General features: G+C 41.8%; 1 protein-coding gene across 2 annotated transcripts in view; it reads left to right on the top strand.

Moving 5' to 3' along the window:
- CAPN7 (calpain 7) overlaps nt 1-22,238 on the top strand; it is a 42,537-nt gene that overhangs the window by 9,123 nt on the left and 11,176 nt on the right. For both annotated transcript variants that reach the window (XM_019508832.1, XM_019508833.1), the window contains 11 exons: nt 1,112-1,179; nt 2,809-3,009; nt 5,386-5,472; nt 6,818-6,944; nt 8,955-9,040; nt 10,247-10,340; nt 12,851-12,997; nt 14,840-14,946; nt 16,524-16,644; nt 16,886-17,030; nt 19,409-19,508. In XM_019508832.1, the coding sequence (XP_019364377.1) occupies nt 1,112-1,179; nt 2,809-3,009; nt 5,386-5,472; nt 6,818-6,944; nt 8,955-9,040; nt 10,247-10,340; nt 12,851-12,997; nt 14,840-14,946; nt 16,524-16,644; nt 16,886-17,030; nt 19,409-19,508 (1,283 nt within the window). The remainder of the gene's footprint in view (nt 1-1,111; nt 1,180-2,808; nt 3,010-5,385; nt 5,473-6,817; nt 6,945-8,954; nt 9,041-10,246; nt 10,341-12,850; nt 12,998-14,839; nt 14,947-16,523; nt 16,645-16,885; nt 17,031-19,408; nt 19,509-22,238) is intronic.

Genomic DNA, 22,238 nt, shown 5'->3' with positions numbered 1-22,238 from the left:
TCCCTGATTGTTGTCTCTGCTCTCCCCTCATTTCCCCCACTCCCTGAGGGGTGTCCCTGTTTCCCCATTGTTTCCCCACTCTAATCGTCTTCTTAAGGCTTTTCCAGACAGCTACCCTACTGGACATTTTTTTCCCAAAGCAAAGGAACCCCCCACCTCCTTTTTGTCAGGGGGGGAGTAGAAGGAAGAGGTTGGGTTTGGTGGGTAGGCCAGAAACAATTATTGCCTTTTATTCTCCTATTCCACTCTTAGCAGGCCTTATTTATCACAGAGAAAGCCAGGGATGCAGAGCAAAGCCAGAACTCAAACTGTGCTGAATGGAATAGGCTTCCTGGATCTCAAACCTTCTTTGAGAAGTTCCTTAGTCTCACTCTACCCATTTTACAGATAAAGTGACCAGCTCACAGTGATTACCTGCTGGAGCTTGAAATAAAGGCTAGATTTCCTGGCTCATCCTGGAATATTTTACGTTGTGAGGAAGTATACTGTAGGTTGGACTAGATGAGCTCCAGAGGTCCCTGCCAACCATATTTTTATATGATTATATACCCTGTTGTTCGTAAGGAAACTTGAAAGGATACATCAATTCAATAACATTTTAATATCACAACATCTTTAAAGGGGAAAATGAATCAAGATAGCATCTACAGGGCAAAAAATGCAACTTCTAAAGATCTTGATTCATTTTCCCAACACTTTATATGAAACTACTACTTCCTATAAATAGAAATTTTAAAATGGCACATTGCATTCCAACTAACTACAGTGCGTTCAGTTTAAGTACATTGCATCAGGACTGAAAAGAAGCTGTGAACTTACCAAATCTGGGGCAAACAGTCAATGCTCATTAAGTATACAACCGTGTAAGCAATCTAGTATAGACAGTTTCAGGGTTGCTTGACTCCACTCCTCTTCAAAGTTTCAGATAGTAGTTTTGGAACTGCCTAGCTCCTCTCATTTTCAAGGTTTCCAACAGTCAATTTTGGTGCAGGTGTTACTTCACCATGGTGTACATATGGAAAATAACGGTTTAATATTTGACTCCTGTTTGTACCTTTGGAATTTGCCAGGGTTTACAACCTGCGGTACTTTCTTTTTCTTTTCTATAAAGGCTAACGAAACTTCAGAGCCAAGTCTTCAAACAAAACTGAAGCAGCTGGCTCGACAAGCACTGGATAGGTGGGTACCTATGGCTGGTTTCTCCAAGTAGTTAGTATAAGGTTAAAAGGAATACTTCTAGCTATATTCTGTATTTAGGTCTTAAGTGGGCCAACTGAGAGCAGGCCCTGGGCCTCTGTGATATATTTTTCTTGATTAGTACTGAGCCAGGGAGCCAGCCCATCCTCAACACTGCAGCTTGGGTGCACAGAAAAATGGAACACTTTACTCTGTAGTTGTAACAGTACTTGTGGCATTAGAGCCGGGGCAGGCAGTTATTTGGGCCTATGGGCCACATAATCAGTTCTGGGAAGCTGTTGCAGGCTGGTCAGTATTCCCCTACCCGCTACAACAGCCCAGAGCCAGTGTACCCTGCAGCTACTCCCCACCACCACCAGCACTGCACAGCTCTGACCCCAGCCAGAGTGGACCAGCTGGAACCCGTGCACACCGTCCTAACCCTGGCCTGCCCCACACCTTCTCTAGACCGCCCATCCACACAGAGCAGCAGCCAGGCAGAATGTTGCTTGGCGCAGGAGAAAAGCAGCCCCTCACTGCTAACAGGCCACCCCGCAGCTCCTCTCCACCACCACCTCTGGGCTGCCCAGTGGGGCAGCAGTAGCAGTGCAGAGAAGCCATAGGGCAGCCTGGGTGTGGGCTCTGGGTAGCTTTAGCAAAAAGGGCCCAGCAGTGGTAAAGGAGAGGGGCTGCTTTTCCCATGTGCCAAGCAGCAGCTTCTGTTCAGCTGCTGCTGCTACTCAGCATGGGCAAGCAAGTCTGGAGCAGGTATGGGGTGGGCCAGGGTTGGGGCCATACATGCGGGTTCTGCATGGTCAGCTCTTCCGGGACAAGTCCAAAGCGGGTGTGGGGTGGGCTGGGATTAGGACTGTGTGCGCAGGTCCCTGCCAGTACCACAGGGCTGGGGCCAGTGGTGGTGGCAGCCAGAAGGAGCCGCTGCCACCTAGGCTTCCTAGAAAATTAGTCCAGCTGCAGAGTGGGGGCAGAGGGATGCACCGCAGGCCAGATGGCGTCTGGGCCAGGCAGGACCAAGGAACCTGCCATGGGCTAGACAAAGTCACTCTGCGGGCCAGATCCGGCTCTGCCTACATCTGTACTAGAGCCTAATACCTATTGCAAAGATACTGACTGTTTAAGTCAATGACTTCATGGAGATTGAAACATGGCTTCTGGTGTGCTAAGTTCTAGCAGATGTTTCTTTCAGAATCATAAAATAAATCCATTTGTGTCCACATGAATATTTAAAATCCTAAATGCCTGGATTTTGATGGCAGTATGTTTAAGTTCCAAAGTATTTAGTAAGTTGTCACACAGATCTTCCAGTGAGTGTAATTTTCAAGTTTTTGGAACTATTAAAATGAATTAAGCCAAAACTATTTGATAATTTAGTTGCTGTATTCTGTTCACCCTAAAAATGAAAGAAGTAGATTCTGACACAAGAAACTTCCTTACTATTCCATCTCGTGCCTGTACTGCTCCTGAAATTATTTCCTTAGCAAAAGCAAACTAATACTAGATCATGTTTACATTTGTCCACCTGGTATGATTCATATGGCAGTACAAACAAGCAATTTAAACTTCAATTTTTTGTTGCTTTACATTAAACTTAACAAACAACATTTTTGTTTTTAGAGCAGAAGCACTTAAGGAGTCTACGTCAAAGTCATCTCAAAAAGACAAGTCAGCTGCAGTTAAACCAAATCAGCCTGTTAGAGCATTCTTTCCATTGGGACCTGACTTTTCCTTGAATGATAAACCACAAACAGCCAGGGCAGTGCAAGGTAGTGAATCTCATGGTCAGAGATACACCACAGAGGAGATTGAAGTGCTCAGGTAATGTAAGGACAAACTATTCTGATTTTTATTATTTCTGTCAGTGAAGTATTACATTGAGAGGTGCTGAGGGGGAGGGAGCTGTTCCTTTGTATGTTTAAAAAGGTGGGGAAATAGGGGGAATCCACTGTCAAAAGACCTCTAAGCATGAACTCATTCTAAAACATTATAATAAACAAATACAATGGCTCGTGTTCAGACTGTGCTCTCTTTTAAGGTATATTTAATAGAAGTCCTTGATACTGATTAAATATTTTGTGGGGGGGTTTTCCTGTAGAACATAGAAAGCAGTCATGTTTAATCAGCGCTCATCATTTTTCAGGCATGACATCTGACTCTTATCCCCATGGTGCCAGCCTCACAGTCCACATACCACCCATTTAGTCTCCACTCCCAGTTTCCCCACCTCACTCACCTGTCATGCCTTGATGGAATTGCAGTGGTCAGTCACTGGAGGGAGAAGGGCTTTGGCCAGGTGTAGCACCTCTCACATCTAAGACCTTTCAGTTTTTAACAGCACACGGTCTCCTACAGGTGGTCCTCCTGTCTACAGCGTCCTTTACCATATGTTAACCATCCTGACAACTTGGCTGTGTTAGCTTCTCTGGCCTTCTGTGCTAGGAGTTCTGCTTTCCACCACTGCCAGAGCCAAATACTAAGGCCCTTTCCTTATATACCTTCAGGGAAGGGGCCTCCTAATCTGGTTCATCTCTCTTAAAGGGCCCTTCCCATTTCTCCTGGTACATGGGGTCCGAAAGGAGGCCTGTTGCACAAGGTTTCTAAGCGCTTTCTCAGCTGCTTCCTTTCACTGTTTCTGGCACTAGTTATGCAGTTAAAAAGAACATATTTACATTACAGAGTAAAAAGTATAGCTGAAATATGTGCTTAACTGGTATGTAGGTAACTGATGTTTGCTATAATGTAAAAATAAGCAGAAAGTTGGGACTGGTGGTGTTACATGAACTATACTGTTTGTCTGGTATGCATGTACATGGAGTACATTGTTCCCTTTTGTCAGATTTCAGTGAGAGTAAGATCAGGCATCCAAACTAAGCTCTTTAGCATTCAACAAATGATAAAAATATATTATCCTAGCATTAAATTACAAGCGTTGAAAATCCATCAGATGCACCTTGCAAAGAGCATTGTCTGGACAGATGCTTTCCATTTGCATTGTCAAACATAATATTTGCATATGAGGTATTGGTGGAAATTGATTGTGCTTAACATTATGCAGGATTGGGCATGTAGAACATAAAAGCCTCATGAAAAGCTCCTTTAAATTGATGAAGTTCTTCCACTGTTAAGCAGATTGTAGATGTGGCCCAAGAGAGAGAACTGCATTTTGCATATAAAAAGTTGAACATTTGTATTACCTATTTCTATTTTTATTACTAGTTTTCCTTTTTTAATTTAACTAGCATGAGTGAAATGTAAATGTAAAAAAAGCCTTCAAATATTTTTTCTTTTAGTTTTGAAAATACTTTACCCCTTTTGCCTGCTGTTTACTGCCTGGAAGTTCAAGGTTGTAACTGAAACTTAGACTGTGTCCAGATTCACATCCATTAGTACTTATTTCTTGATTCTTACAGCTGTACAGTAAGAGCCTACCCCACCCCCAGTTAGCTCAGCACTCTGTGTACTTGACTGTCCCATTAAAAATACACCTCCATTTTTTGCATGTGTGCTTTTACCATTTGACTAAAGGTGTGGACATATGAACAATTGTGATGAAGTAAAAGGGGACAGGGCAGCCGCAGCTGCTCTGCATTAAGTGCTTGGGTGTCTGATTTTGCCTGGTGGTAAGTGGAAGCTAATATGCAATAATTTACTCATGAAGAATACACTACTGCAATTCAGCTTCTACCTAACATGGGGTAAAACAGACCCAGGGCCAGTTACTGCAGAGCAGCTCTGCCTCCTCTCTCCCCATAGTACTTGTTTGTTACAGTGTCTGTATCATAAGTGAGTAGAAGCACTCCTCTTATCAATAAAAGTACGAACAAACAGAAAAGCCATGTGGTCAACTTAATTTCCAGTCTACTCCAATAGATGGATCTAGTGGAACTAAGAGGCTTAAAAAATCATAGATACTGCAGAGAAAGTTGAATATGACCATTGTGCAGGGGCCTGTTTGTCTGTGTGTGCTTGTGTGTGTATTTGCAGATTTGGACAAGCCAACAAGTACTCCAGCTTTAGAAATCTGTCTCTTGTGGAACTTTGTATTCAAGTGGTGGAAATTTGCCAGTCTCTAGACATCTCCTTTCATTAGTTTCATTGTTACTTCTTGGATCCTAGTCTTTGAAAGGCTGTAAAATTAAATAGATCAAGATGTTGCACTTTGATGTTTATAACCACTTGTTCTCTTATGTGCAGAAAGACCTCAAAGATAAATGGTATTGAGTATGTCCCTTTCATGAGTGTTGACCTGAGGGAGCGTTTTGCCTTTCCAATGCCATTTTCGTAAGTAAAATTAGGTACCTATACTTTCTTTTGCTTGTGTTTCCCCAGATTTTTCCTGTTTTCCTTGTTTGGTTTCTTTCTGCAAACTCCAGATAGTTTTAGTACTAATTAAATCATAACTCATGCAGAAAATGCACAGTTGCTGTTCAGTAGGGGTGGCAGGACATATAAGCTGGTCTGATAACAAAGGAGAGTGGTAATTGTTATACCAGGGATGTCAGGGGCAAAGCTGTCAGAGCTCAGCTTCAGTTTTCAGAATGACTAGGGCTTTGGGTACCCTTGCCCCTCCCCTGCCCTCCCCCCCCTTTTTTTGGGTGCCCAGGTCCTGACACTTTAATGGAGCCTGATTTTATTTTTTAAGGAAGTGCTGAACACCTAGCTTCTGAAAATCAGGATCTTCTTGCCCCTTGAAGTTTACATTTGGGCAACCAAGACCAGCAGTGAACTGAAAATCCTGGTCTTCCCTTTGTACTTCCCAGGCACATCTAGATAAGCATGCATGTGCAGGCATTTGCTGCAGTGCTAACTTACAGCACAGTAGGGAGGCGGGGGGTTTACACCAGGAGATCCCAGTGTCAAACCTGTGCCAGAAAAAAAAGTAGTGCGGTGCACATAGTGGCAGCATGCGCTGCCCAAAACCAGAGCTTGGCTGGCTAGAGCCATGTCCCAGTTGCTGGCCACGCTTCATATGGCCAGATTGCTGCTGCTGGAGCCCTAGGAGGCCTCCAGGACCCCTGGTAAGGCTGCTGGGGCCAATAGAAGTGCTGGCCTTATCCTCCCCTACTCCATCCAGGGCATCTTGCTGTATGCCAGAGCGCACATGCAGGGGTGTTCCCCAGGGACAAGTAGCAGTGGCACAAATACGTGCTGCTGTAGGTTGTCCCCAGAGGACGCACATGCTTGCTTGTCTGGACATGCTTTCTGAGGTGCTGTATTCATGTTTATCCTGCTGCATGGTTTTTTTCTTTTTAACCCCGTTATACAATATCACTTTCAGTCTCTTAGGAAAACATTGGACTTGAGGTTTTTATCTGTAAACCTGATGCTTTCTCCAGAGCTTTTTCTTCAGTGTGGAAGTGTGGCTTAACAGACAGAGTACAGGCCAGGCTTCAGAAACATGGGTGGGGGGGTCATAGCATTGCCACTAGCCAGGGTTGCCTGCATTTACTTCAATTATGTGTAACTGGTTGAAGGATTTATAAAATTTTAAAGTTCAATAAAACAATGAAAATATCAGGAGGTAAGGAATCATAGTATCTTGTAACCTGCCAGGCTGGGATATACTGTGAAAGGATGTTTCTGTTCCATTTTTGACTTATTGAAACTATCTTTTTCTTGACTCCAGAGATAAATGTGGCAAATTACCACTGTCCCCCAAGCAAAAGGCAATTTTTGCCAAATGGGTACGGCCTGATGACCTAACAAATAACCCTATAATGATCTATACGGTGTCAAGTTTCAGCATAAAGCAGGTAAGCTGTTTCTAAAATGAAATGTGTGTCAGTTATTTTGACTGTATTGCAGAATGAGTCTAGAGCCTTTTAAGAAATGTCAACGTGCTAGTGAAAAACGTGGTAAGTGGAAAAATTTAGTTTTGCCGACTTGAGACAGTAAATTTGATTTGGCTATGAATCATTTGACTTGCGTTTAAGACTGCAAGAATGAATGGAAGGATGAAGGCAGGAATAATAACTGGTGTTTCTCTCTTGGACATAAAGTGATTTGGAGTAGACAAATGTAGTTATAGCTACCACAGACAATAATGCAGTTCTATACTTTTAAGTAACTGTCCTTCATGCTTTTAAGAAGCAATAGCCATTGATCTCCTACCTTGATTCTCAGCCATGGTCCTCCATCAGCCCGAACTGCTGCAAGATCCTTTTAGGGGTGTCCTCAGGTCTTGCATAGTGTGAGTACTGTTGGATGTACAAACATCTACACATGATTCCCAAGATAAACCCACAGATACTGAATAGGAGTCTATAGTGACCGACACATGACCTATTGTGGTCTTTCCGAGTTCTTTTCAATAGAAAAATTGGTCTATTATTTTTTTCATAGTCAAAAAATGAGTGGAGCTAGAGCTGACATTCTCCAAGGAACACCTTAAGGTTAATGAGGGGTGCCTTGAGTTGAAAAAGGTTGAGAACCACAGGGACAAAACTAGGCAGCGTAGAGGGTGATCTGACTTTTATAAAGGAGGATTGAAAATGTTAACGCTGAAAATTTAAAATAATCATTTGGGACCAGGAGCACACAGAGCTTGTCCTGTCTTGTCTGATATGAAACATCATCCTCCCATGCAACCACAGGATTGTAGCAGCCATCATTTAACTAACTTTAATCTTTCCACAGTTCCACGTTCCTGAGAGTATTAAGTTTGTACCCCAAACATTTGTTCCCTAACATCAAGCTTTTATGTATATACTTATTAAAACTTACATAATATTTAACCCGATGTTTAAGTGACTCCCTCCTAATCATTAATTAAGAAAATACAGGTTTCCCTCACTTTATGCTGTACATGTGTTCCTGGAAAATGACACACAACTCGAATTCTCATAAAGGGAACCCACTTTACAATGTAGCAAATAGGGATACGTTCCAAGACCTCGACTGTACTGACCCATTTCTACCACTTTTACAAGACAATTTCTTGTCTTGTACTTTCCAACAACAGACAGTACACACAAGCACAGGGCACTATTATAATGGGGATGGCAACTACAGAAACACGTGTTGCAGACAATGAGCAAGGAGCACAGATCCATACAGGAGACTATATTTTGGTGCTCGTCACTCCCACAATGCACCGCAGAAAGCAGTTGACTGCAGGTTTCCACCACGCAGGTTACATAACAGTGAATTTACCTCGCATATAACAAATTCTTGGTATGAAAAGGGTCATCCCATAAGAGCGAATTTGTGCATACAGAACCCACATAAAGCGTGGGAAACCTGTAAAAGTAAAAATACCTTCAGTTTTCATCAGTTTAATCAGAGACAGATTTCCTTTGAAGCTGGCAACATTTCTGTACTTAACCTTTTCTAAGTGCTTTTTCCATCCTAAAGCCATTATTGCCCCGTTCGTAAACTGACATCAGTCAGAACTGATCAAGCCTGTCAAAATACTTAGTCATATTCCTGTGAGAGTAAGTTCAAATTTAAGCCATGTAAAGGGGAGTAAAAGTGAGACCTTTAGAAGTGCAGTGGGCTTCTCCTAACATAAAGGCTTTGTTTGAAGTCCTTTTTAAAAAGTGAGTCTTTTCTTCCATTGGGCTCGAGTTGCACAAAATTGGTGATTTAAAGAAGAGGCTCAAGTGTGTGTGAATATGTTACGGAAGCTCAGGAAACATTTGTCTCTGGTTGTCCTCCAGTGAATTCCTACTTCTGACTTAGTGCCTCCCTTAATTCAAAACTCCTCTTTATTCCTTAAAGTAACTGCTGCTTGACCATTTTGAATATTCCCTTTTCACTCCTAGACAATAGTATCTGATTGTTCCTTTGTGGCATCACTGGCTATCAGCGCAGCATATGAGAGGCGGTACAACAAAAAGCTGATTACAAGGTACGTAAAATATTGTTGGTAATGGTGCATGCTTTTAAAACCTGCCTTATGGTTTAGGTTATAACTGCAATGAGACTATATTATGGAAGTGATCATTTAAATTTATATAGGTGTGCATGCATGAAGCTGAGGTACCACAGTTTTTATAACTAAGTCAAAATTTAAGATGTCTGTTTCAAAATTCTCAAGTGTGACTACTTGGATATCTGACATTTTGGTACTAGATTAAAAGTGGTCATACCTTCAGAGCTGCTGAATATCTGCTGCTCTCCTGACCTGCCCTGAGATTTGTGTGCTCCCACCACTTTTGAAAATGAAGCAACGTATAGGGAGATGCATAAAATGAAGGTCTCAATTTATGAACAATTTGGGTTTTTTTAACAATCTCATTTTGATATTCTGTAAGCATGAATCATTGACTTGCTGACATAGTAAATTATAGAAACTGCTGCACAACTGATGCAACAGTATTGTTAAGTGGACCTGAGAGAACATTGTTTGTGATAGGCTTGAACCTGTGGTGAGCTCCACATGATATCCGTCCACATAATATTTATTGTATGATCAGGGCTGATTCATAGATTCATAGATTAAGGGTCGGAAGGGACCTAGTAGATCTTCTAGCCCGACCCCCCGCCAGGGCGGGAGAACAACAAAAACCCCAAAAAGAGAAATGGGACTCAAACGAGTCCAGCTAGGTGGGCATCCAGCCTCTTCTTAAAGACCCCCAGGGTAGGGGCCAGCACCACTTCCCTTGGAAGTGCTTGGTTGTTTTTTTTTTTAATTTTGTGTTTTGATTGGGATTTATTTAACACTTTTCCTTTAACTATCCCTAAGCAATGGCCTTCTGAAAATGTCTTTGTTCTTTGATTTCCTGTGGATTCAGGGACATGTATTTACCATTAAAAGAATTTGCAACAATCGCTGGATTATCTGTCAGTCAATGACTTGATGATTGAGTTGTTTCCATTTCTATTGAATGGAGAGTAACTGCAGCAAATATAATGCATGTATAATGCATACATATCTTGTTTAAGAAACAAACTCAAATTTATTTTAAAATATAGTTTTATACAGTAGTTCTGGCAACTTCAGATGATAGCATAAACTGTACATCCCAGGCATAGATCAAATTAATGTAATGCTTCCAGCCATCATGTAGATGATTTAGAAGTATAGTAATTTATACCTTTTTTTTCTTTATAGCATAATTTACCCACAGAATAAAAAAGGAGAACCTGAATATAACCCATGTGGGAAGTATATGGTAAAGCTTCATATCAATGGTGTCCCTAGAAAGGTAAACAGCTTTTAGAAAGAACAGCATAATTAGTATGTAAACTTGAGACTTTGGAAGCTCACTCATTTCACTGTGGAGCTGTGGCTTTTATATCTTGGCAAGAATCTTGGATACATGTACTGGAAAACATCCTTTACCGTGATAAATTTATTCTGGTTTTACAATGTGTGACAGACTGCTGATGTCCAATCATGCTATCGTGCAACCTGGTACTCTGAGTTAGAAGCACTGAAGGCACTGGGATTCTCTTGTGAATAGATTACATATGATGCAAAAATGGGCCATAAAAATGTGCTATGTTAATTGTGTATAGCACTTAGAGATGAATATCTGGATGAGGCAGAGATGTTTGTGAACCCAGTAGACTACTAGTGGAGTAAAAATTGCCCATATTGAAACAATTACTCTGTCTAATCTATTATAATAATAGGCTTATTCTGTCTGTGATTTTTTCTCGGCAGCCAATCACAATGCTGACTGAAACAACCAATCAGAATGCTCTGGACAAACAGAATAAGTGTGTTGTTATAGATCCTGAGGCGTTTCAAACAGATATGCAGACAAGTCAGAGTTAGAGTGAACCCCAGGGGGAAAAAATGGTAAGGGGCCAGCTTTTTTTTTCTTTTTCCCCCTGGAGTCTGCCTGCCTATCTGCAGCCAGGGGGCAAGCTGCAGCACCCCTTGGGACCACCCAGCTGGGATATCAGCAGCTGGGTGCTGCCCGTGGGGGCACTTCCACCACAGAGGGAAACATCAGGGTCCCCTGCAGCTCAGGTGCTGCGCAACCTGCCGGCTGGTTGTGGGAGACACAGTTAGACTCCAGGAGGGGGTGGGGAAAAAAAAGGAAGCCCATCACCACTTTTTCTTTGGCAGATCCTGCCTCTGCAATTTGCCACCAGGTCGCACAGCCCCTGAGCTGCAGGGTGGGGGCCTGGTGTTTCCCTCCGTGGCGGTGGTGCCCCCAGGGCCACCCAGGCAGGGTGCTAGTTGTGCAGGTGTGGTCCCAGCTCACAGGCAGCACCCACCAGATCCAGCAGTGCATGGAACGCTGGGAGCCCGGTTATGCTTGGGGAAGCTTGGGCTTGGTGGGCTTCCAGTGCCCTGTGCACCATCCCTGCCACCTGGGACCGCCTGGGAATGATCTGGCTGTCCCAGGAGGGTGACTGGGTGTGCTGGCAGCGGGAGAAGGTGATAGAGACGGTGCATGGGATACAAGAAGCCTGCCAAGCCTGAGCTTTCCCAAGCACACCCAGACTTCCAGCTCCCCGTACACTATCACCATCATCTTCTCCAGATAGGGCCCTTGTACACATGAGGAATATCTCTGTAATTTGTTACATAGCAACCTAAAATACATGGGATGTGTTTTAGTTTACTCCGTAAAATCATTTAAATTGTAACACGCCACCAAACGTGTACACTGTTATGCAATGAAATCATTAAAAAGGGCAATTAAACCACTAAAGGGGGCAGTTTCCTCATGTGTACTAGGGCCCTCTTATTCTATGACTATAGACAAGTGGCAAGGTCAAACTTTTGACAAAATATGTATTTATATTCCTAAGCCTGTGTTTACACATGGACAGCTTTATGTAGCCTTTTTGAGGGTGAGAAGTTTTGATTCTGTTAAAGTATTCAGTCATAGGATAACTACAAATCCTGCATTTAAAGAAATACTTTTGTAATAAAAACTTAATTGCAAATGTTTTGCAGGTTTCAGCTAGTTTTAAAATAAGATGTTAGTGGTTCAAAACTGTAATTTGGATTTTCCAGTGAGAGAGAGGGAGAAAATTTGAAGTGCTAAGAATGAGAGTTGAAGGTCATGGGTGCAGTGTGCCATGTGTCAGGTGATGGTCTTGAGCCACATGAGGCTCCTGCCACTCAGACAGTGTTCCCTAGTAGGAGACTGCAGTGATTGCCACCTACTATAGGATGATTATCTGTTCCTGTGAGTGTTTGTTTTCCATTTTTCTGCATCCCTATCACAAAATTTATTAAACATTAAAACCATAGTCTTAGCCCAGAGGTGGTCCTCCCTTTGAATAAACTAATCATTTTTTCTGATGCACTCCAAAGTTCACTTCCTAGAATCAGGGCTTCCTGAGAACCAGTCAGGTGCTCTCCCTAGTATGCTACACTGCTGTTTCATGACTTGATTGTTCGGTTTTAACTGAGGAACAAAGGTCAGGTTTCTAGCAGTTTGATAGCAGATATGGTGATGGGAGTTAGGAATACAGCCTCTGAATTAGAACTTCCTAGACCGTAAATGCTGAGAGCTGCAAGTGAGAGGAACAGTGTAAAAAAATAAATAAACTCTGGTCACTCGCAATTCATTCTCCCTTTCTGCAACTGTGACATGGAGGAGACTGGGTCAAATGGACTTATGATCTGACCCAGTAAATGGCAATTTTTATATTCTTATGAAGAGTTCTTATGTTTTAAAAGAAATTTAAAACTTTTGAATTATCAGCTGCAAGATAATTTCTGGGTCGTTTTTTTTATTTTGCTTAGGTTATAATTGATGACCAGTTGCCTGTAGACCATAATGGAGAACTTCTTTGCTCTTATTCTAACAACAAAAATGAATTGTGGGTTTCTCTGATAGAAAAAGCTTACATGAAGGTTATGGGTGGATATGATTTTCCTGGATCAAATTCTGTAAGTATCAAGTTATTTTTGACAGGAGGTTAAAAAAAAAAGTATAATCGTGTGGGTCATCTCATAGCAGATAATTTTCTTTGTAATAGTGAGAAACTTTGAGAATTGCATTTTGTGATCATGTGCACTAAAAAATTTGTTGCAGACCATGCAAATATTTAAGCATGCAGTTAGCTATAGCCAATGCAAATAGTGTTGTCCAACTGGGTGAACTGGATTTCTGTGATACTGCCCACCTGGTTACAGCTAATGCATTAATATTTGGAGTTTATGAAAAGTATGCTCACTTATTCTTCAGGCTCTTGTATAGTATCTTTCATAAAGCCATACCTTTTGCCTTGTAGCAGTGTCTCTTTTGGTCTCAGTGGGCGCATTTACACATTCATTTAATTTGCTTTGGGTAATGCGCGTTAAGTTTGGTACCTCCATTGTTAGGTATTAGAAAAAGGTGCATTAGCCTATTTTAATGCGCATTAGCAAAAGCACATGGGTTTTTTTGCGGCACTTTTAATGTGCATTAAAATATGCTAATGCACATAAAAGCACATGTATAGATGTGCCCGGTGTCATTTTTGCAGATAAGATGCATTAGGTGGATTGCACAGGTAGGGAATCAACACACAAAGCATTTACTATAATTGAATATACGGTGCAAAGTAAGTATGTGAGTCTATAAATTATTCCATCAAACAGCACAAATTTTTAGGGTCATGGAACCTGCGCTTCATATAGTTTTCTTTAATAACCGCATTATACAATGCTGTGTCTTAATCTGAGATGCAAAACATTCTTACAAAGAGAACAAGGCTTGTTTTGCAGAACAGAGTAAACTGTCCGTATTCATATGAAGAAATGCTTCCTACCTGTTGACCTTTGACAGCATATTTTTAAGTTTATACCAGGGTTCACACACTGGATGGTACCTTGAAAAAACAGATTTCATTGACTGTTCTAGTTGCTCATCTTTCTTAATCTCTTATTGATTATTAGGACAGTCTCAAATCTGGGCTTGTGTAAAGAATAAAGGCAATGCAAGTTTGTTCAACTTCGTACCATTGTATTGTAGTTCAGAGAACAGAGAAGCTCTCAGTGAGAGAGAACAGCATAAGTGTGTCCTCTTTTCCTGTCATTCTTCAATTTGCTATTTGAGGAAGCACTTTGAGCTGTTGGATTTGTTTTAATAAACATCAGAATTATCAAAGGCAGCACATAACTCCATTTGATTTGTTGTTCTCCCAGGGTTCTGTCTACCAGTATTGACTTTAGACAAGGTGGGAATTGTATCCGAGTATTTCTAGACCTTGTTTTGGGGAAAAGTAGAAAAACAGCTTAGTCTTTTTGTTTGCAAATTATGTCAGTGCTAATTAAATCAATATAGCTTTGTTTTGCAGGCCTCTCTCCCATTTATACCTTGTATTTTGGGGACTGGTTAGAGCAAAGTCTAAATAATTTAAAATGCACATAAGCTCTAAAGGGCTTTATTTTGGGAACGTGCATTCAGAGAAAGAGCTGTGAACCAAATATGCCAGTGGATAATACTTGATTATCAAGTCACCCATTTTGAGATGATAAACTTTCTTGTATAAGACGTGCTTCACATAAGAATTTCCAAACTGTATTAATTGAACATAATGTTCCATTAATTAATTTCCTGACATTTTTTTAGGAAGATACTGTAGTAGCTTCTCTTTTAGGAAGATACAGTGGGAGCCGTTGACCTAATTCATTTGAAGAAAATAAGATGTATTCAGGCTGCAAAACAGTTCTGTTTGTACAGAAAGGTTCTTTATAAAATGATAACAGTTCTTTATAATATGCTGAGCAAATGTGTTTTCATTTCAGAATATTGATCTCCATGCACTGACAGGTTGGATACCTGAAAGAATTGCTATGCATTCAGACAACCAAACTTTCAATAAAGATGGTACTTTCAGAATGCTTTATCAGAGGTAGGCATTTTGTTCTTTTCAATGTGATAGGAGTCTGTAACTGGGCATGTGTGTTCATTACAAAAAAAAAAGGGTCAAAAATCACAATAGTCTGTGTCCTTGGCATCACGGTCACTTAGCACATGTTGCCTTAGAGTCCCTCTCTCCCCTTCCCTATGGAATTCACTAGAGGAATAGTCAGCAGTGACTTTGGCAGTAGAATTTTATGCGGTGAGGAGGATTTTCTGTTAGGTGTAGATCAAGGTTTTCTGCTGTTAATAGAACTGTAAAAATTAGCACTTTTCTGTTAGCAGCTTCTGATTTGTTGTGGGGAATGGATGGGCATAGATTTCAAGTTGAGGGGAATGGAAGCCAGTATCCTCCCCCAAGCTAGGTACTGAAAATAATGTAAGGAGAAGAAGGGTTTTCCAACTTCATAATGGAGCTGTCTTCATAATGGAAAGAAATGCAGGGAACTGTCTGTAATGATGCCACAGAAGTTCTTGATAATGGGAGATTAGTAGATTTGTGAGGGCTAGAGGGTGCTCTGCTCCTCTTGGGACCATGATGCTAGTCTTCAAATCTGGCACATCTTTCTTTCGGGATAATGGCATCTTGGGTATAGTTTTCAACTGCACTTTTCTTCTAGTTCCCCCAGACTTGTGTGATTTTTATCTGACCAGTTTCTGTTCTCTATTATCAATGTACTAGAAAAACAATCTTAGCTTGCTAAAGATCAGACAAGCAAGACTTGTATACACTTCCCATTTTTTTTTTCTGTCAGTGCACTTTGCCACTCTTTCTTCAGAGGATTTGTGATCTCCTTCCATTTCCAGTGACTGTTGATGCAGTCTGAAAGTGTGGTTGTATCAAGTGTAGGTATAGATCAGTAGCATGGGTAACAGCAGTGAAGACACATCAGCGCATGTTTCAGCATGAGCTGTACAGGATACTTGAGTTGTTAAACTGTTCTAACCATGTCATCACATTTTCTCACTGTTACACATGCTAGGTAGATTAAAGATAGCATGGGTACCCCAACCTGTGCTGCAATCATATCCCTGGATTGCATCCCACCTTCTTAAAGTGTTGGAGGCCAGCTTTACACTGATACAGGCAAGAACCATTTGAGTGTGCAGATGGCCATCATGGGAATGTGGGAAACCTACCTCTCGCCAACATACCTTTCACCTCCAGTCTTTTAAACTTCTGCCCTCAAAATTGCTACTTTAGTTTGGTTGTTTGACATTCTCTGTATATCTCAAAAATAGAGAGGATTTATATCATGAAGAATATCTTTAATAAACAGCATGATCAGTATGAGGCTTCTTGAACACTGAGAAACAAAGTTGTCTTTTTCTACTGCATCCTACACTTTAAATACTAAAAAAGTGTCACTTAGACTTTCTCTTCTTGGGTTTTTTCAATAGCACCTACCTCAGACAAGAGTACTTGTATCCTGCACCTGTAAAGCAGAGTCTTGGTAACAGACAAGATATAACCAGAGTTCAGTATACAATAAGTGTAATGTTACTATATTCATTTTACATGTGCTAAATGCAACTAAATTCAGCAGTCTCTTTCTCTCTTTTGGCCAGATTTCATAAAGGAGATGTTCTTATCACAACAGCAACAGGAGTAATGTCTGAAGAGGAAGGGGAGAAATGGGGTTTAGTTCCAACCCATGCATATGCTGTTTTGGATATAAGAGAATATAAGGTATCTAGTAAAACCATTTTGTTTAATAGGCTGCCTTTTGGATGGTTCTAAGCATAACTGTCCAGTAAGACAGTGGGATTTTGCTCAGACAAGATATTTGATTTTTATCTCATTCAAAACTTTAGTGGGACAAAAAGTAATGACATTATATTTCTTAAGTCTTTAGCCAATCTCTTGCACAAGAAGAATGTCCCAACAAAATAAAGCAGGTGACCTTTTTTTTTTTTAACTGCTCTTTTAGGGACATCGATTCCTCCAGCTGAAAAATCCCTGGAGTCACTTACGTTGGAAAGGAAGATACAGTGAAAATGATATGAAAAATTGGACCCCTGACCTACAAAAATACCTAAACTTTGATCCCAGGACAGCTCAGAAGATTGACAATGGTAATGTGACTTACAGGGATGCTGTCATCTCAAATTCCACGTCTGTTTGTTTCTTAACTAGCGCTGGTTATAACATTAAAATAAGTGATGACTTCAGGAGACTACAGAATTTTTTCCAGTGTTTGTTTTAGGCAGTTGAGATCCTGGAGGGTGTGGTGAGTGTTTGCATTTCCTTGTTTTTTTTTCTCAGCTGTTCACATAGCAAGGGGAGAGAGAAGAACTAACGCGAAAGAAGGAAATGAGATACTAAACCAACTAAATGGCAAAGGGATGGAAGTATTTGGTTATTTTAACCCACTACAGAATTAACTAATCACCTCTCTACAGCCTACCTGAAATCTAGTCAACAATAGCTTTTACTCTGTTTTTAACCTTTGTGTATTTTCTAGCCTTAGAATTTAATACATATTGAGAGGAAATATTGTTCACCAGTACACAAATGGATCTTCTGTACTTAATCAGATTGTTCCCTAGCATTCATGGTTAGGTATCTATATATGACACACAAGCAACAGGTTTTCATTTCCTTTCCCCGAAGAGTTTTGAGGCTTGCAATTTTGCTTTCAGTATTTTCTCCTTTATGCTATGCTTTAACAAATCCTTGGTTGCAGGCTGTTGCTGCCTGGAGAACTAGAAATAGTCAGGATTTTTCTTTGACACGCCAATAGTAGTACTCCATAATTCCCTAGACAAATAGTTTTGAGCAATGCCAGGTGCTATTTTGGAACACACCTTCCATAGTGTGTTTTGTGCTTGGGAAATCAACAAGGGTCTTGCCTGTGACGGGGCAAAATTGTTGCCAGTACCTGAATGTCCCAGTCACTGTTCAGCTTCAGAAACAATGCAGCTTTTCTTCTGTATCCTCATTTGCATCCCTTTCTGCTCAGCTTTGTCTATCACATCTTTTTTAGCAAAAGATAGACACACAGGCTCTGAATACCATATGGTATAATGAGCCAGGTAGAAAAAGCATTGACTTTTTAGCAGAATATCACTATCCTGGCTGTCTGGCTTTGATTTTTCAGGAAACATAGCAAATTGATCGGTTACTGATGAATTATTGCCTGACAGTCCATCAGCTTAAATCTGTAGGCTCTGAAACTGAGTTAATTTAAAGAGTGTAATTTTTTTCTGATTGGATTTGTCATCTAACCAGTCTCATAGGCAAATGTACAAATGTGATAACTGATACAAAAATATGCATAGTTATCTTCTTCAGTATTAGGATCTTGTGTGGGTACTGCTAGCATATAGAGAATTTAAGGTCATTTCATTTCTATTTCTGTCAGTGATAGATGCAGTTGGATCATGTGGGAGAGCCTACTAATTGCACATGAATATTATAATAAAGCAAATGCCGCTGTACTAAAGAGGAGCCAAATGGATGTTGAGTGAATAGAATGTCAGGGAGAGGTTTCAAGTACTGCCAAGCTGAGGGATTTTCCTATCGGGGGGGGCGGGGATTGTGTGCTGGATAAGTGGCAGTCCCTTCTAATTAAGGTGACCAGATTATGGTTAAGGGAATCTGGGACAGAGTAAGGGAATCTGAGACGAGGGGGCACCACTGCATACGCATGCACACACCCTGACCTCATAGCTCCTAGGAACCCTGAGGGCAGACTGGGACAGCACAGAGGCCAGGGCTGGGCAGAGGCTGGACCTGGCAGGGAGTAGTCCCTCCTCCCTCACCACATGCAGCCCAGGCCTCAACAGCAGCCATCCTGGCTCCCTGTGCAGGTTCCCTAGCCCTGGCTTACCCCACCCCAGGCACAAGGAGTGGTGCCCAGCCCAGCCTGTCCCCACCCACCTTCCAGTCTCTGCTTAGGAGGAGCTGGGCCAGGCACTGTGGGCAGCAGCAGCCTCTGCCTCTGCTTGCAGCAGCCAAATCCCAGGACTTTTGCTGCAGTTTACACAAACTAGCCCAGCAGCATATGAAATCCAGGACATATTGTCACTCTATTTCTAATGCACTTCTGGTTGAATAGATAGAAAATGGGGAATTGGAATGGTCAAACAGAGGGAAACCAATAGTGGAGGGCAGCTCAGAAGTCATTAATATACTCGCATCTTCAGAGGTGATGGGGATTCTCACGCTTCAGCTCAGTGCTCCAGAATGGACAATATCTTAATGGCTGAGGAAAACCAGCAGCCTTGCTGATGGGCACATACAGTAACCATGTAGCTAGGTCTTAGTACTGCTCCAGTTTACCATTCAAGCCTGTTCTGGAGGTTACTTTGACAAGAGGGAAAGCATCTATATTAAGACTTGCAAGGAATTTAGGTTTTATACAGATCCCATAGTTTTTGGAATGAGGGTCCTGCAAAATGAATAAAACCAAGGTATTATTTTAAAACAGTGAAAAATGTTTTCTTTGTAGGGATATTCTGGATTGCCTGGGAGGATCTCTGCCAGTATTATGATGTTATTTATTTGAGTTGGAACCCAAGTCTTTTTAAAGAATCTACATGTATTCACAGGTTGGTCCACAGAAACTTTTGATATTAAACTCCCAGCATTTGAATAAGTTTGGTTTTTAGTGCATGTTACACTGATGCTTAAAAATAATGTTGATGTGGTGCTTCCCTCCTTTCTGTACTCCTCTCAGTCCCTGGGATGTGACCATTAGATGGAGTCAGGTTCTGAATGGAAAGGCAGAATGGCCCAATTTAACAGCTATAGTCTTGATTATGTTTGAAAATCCTGTGTGCCCCTCCTCTGACCGTAGAGGAGGTACTCTGTTTAGAGATGTTGCAGGGTTAATCATAACCCTTGTGAGGGCACATGAATAGTAGAATTTTTACCTATAGGGACATAGGGAGCAAGAAAAAATCAAGCTCTACTGTGGTACCCCTGCTGAACATGGAGGGGAAGCCCACAGTTGACCCCTGTGAAAAGGCAGAGCTCCTTAATAATTACTTCACATCAGTTTTCCTGAAATCAGGCGAACTGGTCATCAAACCAGGGGTGCAAGGAATACAGCAATGACAGTGGTCCTCATAAAATCAGTCCAAAACAGGTGATAACACTTTTAGATCATTTGGATGTTTTCAAGTCTCCTGGTCCAGCAACCTTCACCCAAGAGTGCTGAAAGAGCTTGCCAAGCTCATAGCAGTGCCTCTGGTGAGGCTGTTCGAGGAGACGTGGAACTCAGAAGTTTGTCCCCCACAACTGGAAAAAGGCAAACATGATTCCCATCTTTAAGAAGGAAAAGGGGGGTGACCCTGCCAACTATAGACCGGTCAGTCTGACTTCGGTCCTGGGAAAGATCTTTGAAAAAACTGTCAAGGAGGCGATCAGCTGCAAGCTCGCATCTGGTAGGGTACTGAAAAGCAACCAGCATGGCTTTGTAGAGGGGAAGTCAGCAAGGTCTTTGATACTGTTTCCCATGAAATCATCTCAGTTAAGTTGGAAAGTTCTGGCCTAGACCAGGCTACAGTGAAGTTGGTTTGGGAACTGGCTCAGCGGCTGATCTCAATGAGTTGTAATTGATGGGGTGGCCTCATCCTGGAAGGCCATCTCCGGTGGTGTATCTCAGGGGTCAGTGGTCAGGCCCATGCTCTTTAAAATCTTTATTAATGACCAGGATGAGGGAGTAAAAAGTACAGTGATTAAGTCTGTGGATGATACCAAGCTGTGGGGACAATCATAGATGAGAGGACAGGTCAAGGATTCAGGAAGACCTTGACAGGCTGGTTCTATGGGCTGAACAAAACTATTTAAGGTTCAACATGGACAAATGCTGGGTTCTTCATCTGGGTAGGAAGAACCCTCACCATATTTGTACAGTGGGTGGTGGTTCACTGGCTGACACTGCATCTGAAAGGGACCAAGGGGTGATAATCAACCGGAAGATGAATATAAGCCATCAGTGTGACAAAGTTGCCAACAGAACAAAAGAAGTCTGGTGCGCATCAGCAGATGTGTTGCCAACAGATCCAAAGAGGTGCTTCTCCCCCTCTATTCAGTGTTGGTGAAGCCACAGCTGGAGTACTGGGTCCAGTTCTAGGCACCATATTTCACGAAGGATGTAGACAAGCTCAAAAAGGTGCAGAGGAGGGCCACCCGTGTGATCAAGGACCTGGGGAACAGGCCTTATGAGGAGAGACTTCGGGATCTGGCTTTGTTCAGCCTGAGCAAAAGAAGGCTGAGAGGTGGCTTGATAGTTGCCTACAAGTATGTCAAGGGAGAACACCAGGACCTAGGTGAACAACTTTTCAGAAAAGTGCCCCCCACTCCCCCAGGAAGATGCTGATGCATTCCTTTTAAATCCCTTTGCTGGCTCCCTGGCATGGTCTTGTCACATTCAGGCTTCTTGTCTCCCTCCTGAAAACTGTGCAACTTTTTTCCTATTTTTCTGAGCTGGTCTTGCCTTGTGTCATCTTCCCCATGTTGCCAGTCAGTGTGAGTTCACCACCCTTGTTTGCCTGTCTGCCAGCTTCCCAGAGACTCTTCTCTCCCTTCCTTTGTACACTAGGCTTCAGGAACTCATCTTCAAAAGTTACTGCCTTCTCCAACTTTAAACCAGCTTGAAATAGTCCAATTCTGCCACACTGCCTACAGGGAGACCAATTCATGTGTATACTAAGTGGGGAAAGAAAAGACAAAATTGTTTCTGGTTTCCCAGAGCCCCGGTCTGAACCTAGGTTGTCAGAGACTGCTTCTTGCCTCCTTGGAAAATGCATGGTGCACATGGCTGCTTACAAACAGATATGCAACAGGAATAATCGGGACCAGCTAATTAATGCAACATTAACAGTTTTGAATAAGGAGAATTAAAGAAACCATCACAGACAACAAAGGTCTGTGTCTCTCTCCAGTTTGTTAGGCTGTTTAAAGGAGTTTCAGTTCTTTCTGTTTTTCTTCCACCTATAACATCCTCTTCTAAGCAAAGCATGATGGTTTGAAACAATGATCCAGGCTGCTGCAACTGGTTGGAGCAGATAGTGAATGTTTTATGAAATGTTCTGAATAAAAAAGTGTAGGGACCATTTTTTTTCCCCCAAACTAGCTATTGTATAATAGCTGGGCTATGGTTTCTGGAACCATATTCTGGAACAGTGGTTTTAAGTCTGTGGTCCATGGACCTCTGAGGGGTCTGCAGACTCGGAGAGGTCTGCACAAGATGACTGATCAATCAAAAGCACACGAATACCCACACCTACAATTCAAAGGGATCCATACCTCCATTCAAAATTTTTTAGGGTCCA

Source organism: Gavialis gangeticus, unplaced genomic scaffold, assembly GCF_001723915.1.
Source record: "Gavialis gangeticus isolate Ggan-Ray unplaced genomic scaffold, GavGan_comp1, whole genome shotgun sequence".
NCBI lineage: Eukaryota > Metazoa > Chordata > Crocodylia > Gavialidae > Gavialis > Gavialis gangeticus.
Note: the sequence above shows the minus strand (reverse complement) of the source record. Positions and strands in the feature narration are given on the sequence as shown.